Genomic DNA, 9501 nt, shown 5'->3' with positions numbered 1-9501 from the left:
TTTGATTACACGGATGAGATGAGATGAAAGTTAAATAAAATATTGTTAGAATATATTTTTGTTTTGAGATTTAAAAATGTTGAATTATTTACTGTATTTTGTGTAAAAGTTTGAGAAAATTGTAACGATGATATGAGATGGTTTATGTAACCAAACGAGGCCAAAATGTAGCTAGCGAGAAATGTGGACTCTGACATTAAAAAAAAAGGTAAGAGTTTACATGATATATCTATTTCTCTTCGAATTATAAAAAATTATATAGACCAGAAATGTTAAGAAAGAGCAAGGTGAGAAAAGGGCTGCCATAATTGAAAATAAAAAGGTTATTACAATCTGTAAAACGAGATTATGACAATGTAACATTGCTTCCAAAGTCCAAACACTCAGTATGCAAAGCGATATCGTGATCAGCAACTCTTCCCAGGCATACTTAGATCGGAGATTTGACTTTGCTGTGAGAATCTAAAGAAAGCGCCGGATTGGCCAAACTGCTGGAACACTCGTTGGCTCCACTGCAACCGGCTTCATAACACAGTATCCAGTCCTTGAACAGGAAGCCATCCTCCCTCTCCTGATTCCATTGCAACAGTTAATATCCATAGCAAGTCTTCTCTCCACTTCATGCCTCTCTGCTCTCCTCCTGAGATTCTGCTTTTTTATGATAGAGCTTAACTTTTGTTTACCATCTTTGCTGCTTAAAGGCACTGGCATGGCCTCTAGACCCATCAACTTAGCCACCACTCCAGGTTGGCACCATACCACACTCTCTCCTGCTAGAGTTTGGGGCAACGTCCAATTTCTTTCTAACTTGGAATCAAAATCAGTTTCCGAGAATCTTCCTCTGAGTGCATGGTCGCCGGAGCTGATTGATTTTCTTCCCGCCTTTTCAATATTACCGCTCAAGTTTCTGAAAGAAGACCGATACATGGCATCCTTTCCATCGAGAGAAAAGCGAGGGTATTGATTCAATGCGTTCCTAGCAGACCTCAAGATGTCAGAGTTGTTGACACATGACATCCTACCCTGAATTCGGGTACGGTCATTAAGCTTCGCTTTTCTAGCAACCTCCTCTTCTAATTCCAACTGCAATATCATCTCCTCCAATGTTGGGCTTTGTCCCGAATTAGAATTGTACGAATTATAAGGGGAGGCAACGGGAAACGGGGTGACCATGCTGGTGGAGTCGCCATGGTTGGTTTTATTTTGCTGGTTGAGGGTAGAGGTTGAGCCATCATCATTGCAAAAAGTTCTGATGCCCTTCTTCATCTTGGCTCCCAGAGAGTTTTTGAGGAGAAAGAAGGACGGGTCCTTCATTGGTTGGTTGGGTGCATGTAGAAGGTTTGATGGGCAATGGGTAGGGATTCATACTTGGCGGTTGGACGTAATAATTTCCCCAAAAGAAGAGGCGTTGAACTAATTATAATGATTAAGACGTGAATGGAGTTAATGCATGGGAGCGGTGTGGTTTTTAATTTGATTTGCCTTATTAATAGCACTCACATGGACGAGACAGCCTTCACAAGTTTTTAACGGAACAGTGGAAAGCTCTTTAGATATATGCAGTGACTCGTGGTTTCATTAATTTTCATTTTCACTCAAGTTGGTTGAAAGATATGAAGATGAGTTTACTCTCAACTCTCTGACCTCTTCTATGCTGATGGACTGTTCATCCGGATAGGATTTCTTCCCGGCCAAGTCCGTCTAGGCTGGAACCCGATTTTTTTTTCCTGTTTAATTTAAGCATTCTTAATTTGATGGGACATGCCACATAACTAGTTTATCAGCTAGATTAATTAATGGGACAACGTTTGATAACATCGATCAAGCAAATTTGAACTTACATAAAACTTGCCTAAAAGGAAGACAATAAATATCTTTGCTTAAAGCCTGGCATGCATGTAGGTAGTGATGGGGGATCAGATGTACACCAATTGTGCATATGATGCTTTTAATAGCTATATATACTATCTAGAGATTTATACACATGATAATATTGACGATGATCATGTAAATGATCAATTAAAGGAATCCAATCAAATTAAAAATGTTTAATTAAGGACTGTCAAAATATCATAACATTCAAACAGAAAAATTGAAAAAAAATTTTAAAAACAAATCAGAACCCGGATTCATTTGGGTTTTGGCCCAAGTTTGAAACTCAGGTTCTGATCAGGGTATACCCAGGTTCCTGGGCCGAAAACCGGATGAACAGTCCTATAAATAAAACATCTCTTACTATACATGATATTCATCCTTCATGAATAGAAGTCTCACTTAAATTCTATTTTACTTATTTTTTACATGGTATCATAGACAGGTTCCTTGTGAACTCTTTGCATAATTTTTCTGACCTTTTTTTTCCCTAAGAGCCAATAGCCGCTCGGTACTTTCCAACTTTCATCGCAGTGTAAAATCAAATTTCATAATCAAGTTCACAAGGTATAGATCGTCTGAATCAAATTTCAAAATCAAGTTTACAAGATTTAGCCCTCACCACCATGGTCAGCCACATGTACTTCTCTTTCCATATTCTTAGCAATGTCTCCTACAGAAAATCCATCGCAGAGCTCAAAACCACCAGGATCCACCTTCGACGAGCCCGCATGTGCCACCTAGAATTCTGCCACGCCGTCCATGCACAGGCAAGCTTCTCCACGTGCAAGACCAATATTGCATGACACGTATCACCATACCAATGTGCCATGTAGCCCTCCACGTTTGCTGCATTAGTGCCAATGCCATGTCATCAATTGATCATTGACTGTTCAATTGACTGTTGACTTTGACCATTGACCAAGTGCTTTCTACTCAAGTTTTTGCACTGGTTTCATATTTTTAGTCCCTTTTTGCATTGGACTTCTCTCAATGGCTCAAAGTTCTTTAAATCTTGGCAATATTGTTTGTTCGTTTGATCTTATTTTGAATGGGTCAAACTACAATATGTGGGCTTAACATATGAATCCTTTCTTGGAGGACTTCGATTGTAGGGTTATGTATCTGGCAAAATTTCTCTACCTAAGCCTAAAGATGGTGAGATAGAAAATGATTTTGCTTCACGACTTGAGAATTGAGATAGTGTGCATTGTCTTGATTTTTCAACAATTCAATTCCTTCTATTTATAGTTTAGTTCCAAAGTTTGGGAATGCAAAAGTTGCTTGGGATTTTCTAGCACGTCGATATAACTGCATTCATGATGCTTCCTTGGAGTTCCAACTTGAGACTAAACTTTTCCAAATGTGTCAATAATCAGGTCAGCCTATATCTAATTATTATTCTCAAGTAAATAATTTTTGTGAACAATTATCTTCTGCAAATCCTCAACTGAAGTGCCTTCAAGACAGAGAATTATTTGCGGCATATCGTGATCATAAAAAATATATGCATTTCATGATGGCACTTCATGAGGATTTTGAGGCAACTCAGGCTTCCCTTTTGCATCACATACCTTTCTCAATTGTAAAGGCTATTGTTTTTGAGCTCATCTTTGATGAAAACCATCATTCCACTGTGAAAATGCAATCGCCAAAAATGGTTATGGCAAGTGATTCTCCAAGTGCTCCCAAGCCTTTGTTTAGTCGCTCACCTGGACAGTTGCCCTCCAAGTCAGTTTTATGCAAGTATTGCAAAAAAATTATCCATTCCATCAATGAATGTTGATAGCTACAATACCAAAAACAATTAGCTTCCACTTAATAGGTTGTCGTGGTTGCTCCATCTACATTTGAGTATATTCTTGAGACTCCATCTCACCGTCCTACTCTCACTATAGTTGATGTTGAGGCACTCACAAAGTTTTGTCTCGATCCTTACTGTGTTGTCTGTCACCTCAGGTAAGTTTTCCTGTTCATTGACTTTGCATTCTGTAACTATATGACTTCTGATGTTATCTTGTTTTTCCACAAAACTGTCATTTCTCCCAATCCTATCATTTGTGTTGCTAACGGTTCTCATGTTTTTTTCACTCACATTTCTGTCACTCGCATTGGATCTATCTCATCCTCCTACTTATTTGTTGATAATGTATACTTAGTTCCGAAACTATCCTTAAATCTTCTTCCCTTTGGTCAGCTTATTGAATTAGGCTTGAGATTAATATCTGTCAATGATGGTCTTGGGATAAGCTGTAAAGTTGAACGTCTTTTCGAGCTTACATCTCTACAAATTCCAACTTGCACATAGATTCTCTTGTTGCTTCTGCTACTTCCTCTAGCTTATGGCACTCCTAGTTGGGTCATGCCTCTTTACCAATTGTTCAACTTTTGCATCTCAAAGTCATTTAGGGTTTGTTGATTTCAAGTCTATTGATTATTTCTTATCATATTGAAAAAAAAAATTCCATTCAATAATAGTGTTTCATCTTCTTTTGCACCTTTTGATCTAATTTATTATGATATTTGGGGTCATGCTCCCATTCTTACTGAGGGAGTGTCTCGTTATTTCATTATTTTAATAGATGATTATTCTCATTATTTTTATTTGAACTTGCAAAAATTTATCAAACCTTTCACAATATGATCCAAACTCAATTTTCTTGTTCCATCAAAATATTCTGTTCAATTTTTTTGATAGGTAATAATAGAATTTATTGCAAGTAAATAGGCATAACCCAAGTACACATGATGTATACAAGTGAGTACACTTAGATACAAGCTATAGCAAAATAGAACTAAGGTAAAACACTACAAATATTCTCATCCCTTACAAGGTTCTTCACCCAAAAACTTATTGTGCCAAAGAAAAAACTCTTGAATTTTCCTATGGTTCGTTCGCATTCTTCAAAACAGCTCCCATTTCTCTCTAACTGTAAGCACCAAAACAAACACAAGGGTATCATCCTCAACATTGCTGCACTGACTTCGCATCCCACTGAACCCTGCCAGCTAGCCAAAAAGTCCACCACATGCAAAGGCATCACCCAAGCAATGCCTACCCTTGCAAAAATCTCATTCCATAGCTTCGACACCACCTCACAATAAAGAAAAAGATGGTTAACAGATTCGTCATCTTTTTTACATATTAAATACCAGTCAATTACAAATAATCCTATTTTTCTCAAATTATCCGTAGTTAATATTTTCTCAAGAGACACCAGCCAACAAAAGAATGCAATTTACTTGGCACTCTTGCTCTCCAGATACATTTCCAGGGATATACTTTATCACCATGACTATTTAACACCTTGTAGAAAGATCTTACTGAGAATCTGGAATTATAATCATGCACCCACATCAGCCTATCCTCCTTATTCTGATCGATCTTTGTATCATATAATTTTACAAGAAAATCAGCAACTTCACACACTTCCCAATCCTATAATTCTTTGGTAAATTCCACATTCCAATGCAACAAATTATTAGATAACTTATAAGAGTCAACCACTACAGTCCATTTGTTTCTAGCAATCCTAAAAAGATTAAGAAATACGAATTTAAGAGCTATATCCCCGCACCACTTATCATGCTAGAAATAAATATTTATCCCCTTTCTCACTTTGAAATTAATGTTTTTGATAAAATCTCCAAATCCCAACCGAATGGACTTCCACAAACCCACCCCATACACCCATTTTACTTCATTAGTACACCAATTCCCCCACACCCTCTCATATTTAACATCCACAATCTGTCTCCATAATGCATTACTCTCGTTGTTGTACATCCAAAGCTACTTCCCAAGAAGAGCTTTATTGAAAATTTTTAAATTCCGCACGCCCAATCCTGCACATGACATTGGGATACAAACCTTATTTCAACTCACCAATTGATATTTTCTTCTCTCCCCATTACCATCCCATAAGAAATTCCAAAAAATCCTCTCAATTCTTGTAACTACCCCCGCAGGTAAAGGAAAGAGGGAGATGAAATATGTGGGTAAATTAGACAATGAGCTTTTAATCAATGTGACTCTGCCCCCTTTTGAAAAATAAAACTTTTTCCAACCTGCTAATCTCATTTCAATTGTCTCAATCACTTCATCCCAAATAGACACTGAGTTATGAGGTTTCCCCAGAGGTAGCCCAAGATATTTCATAGGTAACAAAGTTACCTTACGTCCCAAAAGATTGGTCAGATCCAAAATATTTCTGACTGTACCCACTGGAACAATTTCAAACTTAGTTAAATTAATTCTAAGCCCAGAGGTAGCTTCAAAACCTAGCAATAAGGCTTTTAAAGCTCGAAGATGATCCTGGTTGGTATAACTGAAAATCAAAGTATCATCTGCGAAGAGTACATATGAAATAGTAATGCTGCCCCGTGAGACATCACCCACCATGAATCCCGATACAACAATTCCTTCCATAACTGCTTCAATCATACGACTCAAGGCATCCATAACTAAGGCAAATGGGAAAGGAGATAAATGGTCTCTTTGCCTCAAGCCATGAGAGCTGTTAAAACATCCAATCGGAGAACCATTCACCAAAATAGAAAATCTTGCTTTCGAAATGCAATACCTTATCCACGAGTACCACTTCTCCCCAAACCCAAATCTCCCAAGCAAGTAAAGTAGAAAATTCCAATTGACATGGTCAAAAGTCTTTTCCATATCCAATTTGACTAAAATCCTAGTTGTCCCATCCTTTTTCTACTTTCTAAAACACTCATGAGCAATTAAGATTGAATTAAGAATTTGTCTTTCCTTCACAAATGCATTTTGAGACTTCGTTATAATCTTATCCATAACCACACTAAGGCGGTTAGCTAACACCTTTGATATTTATCCTGACATGGGACCATTTTCCAACACTCTTGTACTTATAAATCTCAGCATAATGGACATGTCGAAAGAAAACACAAACACATCTTTGACACTATACTTACTCTTGTTGTCTCTGCCTTCATTCCTAAAAGATTTTGGATTGATGCTACTGTCATTGTTATATACACTATCAATTGGGTTTCCTCACAAACTATTCACAGCAAAACATATTTTGAGCTTCTCTATGGTGAAATCCTTGATTACTCTTTACTTAATGTTTTTAGCTGTGATTGTTTTGTCACTTTACCTCCACAGGAAAGCACCAAGCTTGAACCACATTCTCGGTTATGTTATTTTCTTGGTTATGACATTTTACGAAAAGGCTATTGTTGTTATGATCCCATCACTAGATGTCTTTGTGTTTCTCTTTATGTGACTTTCTTGGAACATAGAATATTTGCCAGTCTTTCTCATTTCTCTTCTTGACCTTCACAGTATTCCCTTGTTTTCACTAATATCTCCATCAATTCAATCACTAACTTCATTACAAAGATGCCCAGCTCCTTAGATAGTCTCTTTATGGCCACTCTTGATATGCCTAATGTGATTGATGATCCTCCAACTGTATCACATGTCTTAGAGTCCTCCCAAATATTAGTCAGGTAAGAGAACCTCCCACACATATGAGATTATCATAGTTGTTATATTTTTCTACTTTTTATGAACCTTGCACTTATCTTGAAACTAGTACTGACCTTATTTGGAAAAAAGCAATGTTTGATGAATTAAATACACTCACTAGAACTTGTACTTTGAACTTAGTTGATTTGCCTCTTGGAAAATCTGCGGTTGGATGCAAGTTGGTATACAAAATTAAGACTCATGCAGATGGATCAGGGGAGTGATATAAGGCTCACCTTATTGCCAAGGGTTTTGCCAAAGAATACTGTATTGACTATGAGGAAACTTTTGGACCTATTGCATGACTTACTTCTAATAAATCTTTGTTTGCAGTTGCTGCAATTCGTCAATGACAATTATTTCAGATGGATGTTAAAAATGCATTTTTGAATGGTGATTTTATTGAATAAGTATGTATGCAACCTCTACCTGGCTATGAACATCCTCCTCATAAAGTCTGCCGCCTTCATCATGCTATTTATGGTCTCAAGTAAGCTCCTCATGCATGGTTTGCCAAACTTAGTTCTGTGGTCACGTAGTAAGGTTTTGTTCCCAGCTCGTATGACTCTGTACTATATTTGTGAACCACTTATGTGGATATTATTATCACCCTTTTATATATTGATGACATGATTATCATCGGGAATGACATTTCTGGGATACTAAGGGCATGTTTGGAAAGTGAGATGAGAATTTTGGGAATACTAGTAAAATAGTTTGTGAATAGTAGTGAAATAGTTTGAGTTAAGATGTTTTATTATGTTTTAGGAAATAAGAGAGAAAACGTTGAATAAAAATGTTATAAAGTTAAAAAATTATTTGAATTTGATTTTTTAGTATTATTTTTGTTTTGAAATTTGAAAAGGTTGTATTATTTTTTTATATTTTGTTTTAAATTTTGAAAAAGTTATAATGACTAGGTAATGATTAGATGAAAAAGTTGAAAATTGAAATTGAAATCTATTTTATTTTTAAGTGATGTTTGGGAAGAAAATTATGGAAAGTTTTCAGATGATGAGATGTTCTCACCTCGTCTCACTTCTGAAACATGGGTAAGTCTTCAAATCTTTTTGAGTTAGAATTTTGAGATTAAAGACTTGGGTAGACTCAACTACTTTCTTGGACTTGAGGTTACTTCTGGTACAAATTATTATTACCTCTCTCAATCTAAATATGCTTTTAATTTGCTTTCTTGAGCCGATTTGATGGACAACAAGACTGTCAACAATCCTCTTGAGATAATGTCAAGCTTCTTGCCACCGATGGTGAGCATATTTCTGATGCTACTTTCTAATGGTAATTGGTTGGTAGTTTTATTTATCTTACCATCACAGGACCAGAGTTTTCCTACTCGACAATTTGCTAAGACAATTTATGAGTGCTCCTCGATCTATCCACTATGGTGTTGTTCTTCATATCTTGCATTACATCAAGGGAACTCTACTTGATAGACTTCCTTTTGTCTCACACTCATCTTTTAAGCTTCAGGGCTTATTCTAATGCTGACTAGGTTGGAGATCCCATTGATCGTCGATCTACCATTAATTATTACTTCTTACAAGGGACTTCTCTGATTTCTTGGTGTAGGAAAAAACAGTCTGTTGTTGCTCGCTCTAGTACATAATTTGAGTATCGTGCTCTTGTTGACACTACATCTAATCTTTTGTGATTACGTTGGCTTTTAGCAGAAATGGGTGCCCCTCAAACGACTTGATCTTCCATTTATTGTGACAATCGAAGTGCCATACAAATTAGTCATAATGACGTTTTCCATGAGCTTACCAAACACATCGAGATTGATTGTCATTTCATTAGGCATCATCTTCAGCAAGACACCTTGCTTCTTTACTCCATCTCCTCTAAAGACTAGCTTGTCGACATTTTTACAAAATCTCATTTACCCGATCGACTTTGTGATCTTGGTTCCAAACTCAAGTTGGATCCACCATCTAGAGTTTGAGAGGGATGCTTATATATATATATATATATATATATATATATATATATTTGATTAGAATACTAGTTTGATTAGGAGATCTTGTATTTGTTTATTTCCTTATTTCAATTGGCCTAGTTTTTTTCCTATAAATAGTCCATCTTAATGTACATGATTTTCATAA

At 36.4% G+C, this 9501-nt stretch overlaps 1 protein-coding gene across 1 annotated transcript; it reads right to left on the bottom strand.

Moving 5' to 3' along the window:
* Positions 1-288: 288 nt before the first annotated feature.
* LOC121238485 lies at positions 289-1391 on the bottom strand. The gene has a single exon (XM_041135367.1). It carries the CDS (start codon positions 1312-1314, stop codon positions 463-465), a length of 852 nt encoding a protein of 283 aa, XP_040991301.1. The 5' UTR covers positions 1315-1391; the 3' UTR covers positions 289-462.
* Positions 1392-9501: the final 8110 nt, after the last annotated feature.

The sequence above is a fragment of the Juglans microcarpa x Juglans regia genome, chromosome 7D (assembly GCF_004785595.1).
Source record: "Juglans microcarpa x Juglans regia isolate MS1-56 chromosome 7D, Jm3101_v1.0, whole genome shotgun sequence".
NCBI classification, from domain to species: Eukaryota; Viridiplantae; Streptophyta; class Magnoliopsida; order Fagales; family Juglandaceae; genus Juglans; species Juglans microcarpa x Juglans regia.
Note: the sequence above shows the minus strand (reverse complement) of the source record. Positions and strands in the feature narration are given on the sequence as shown.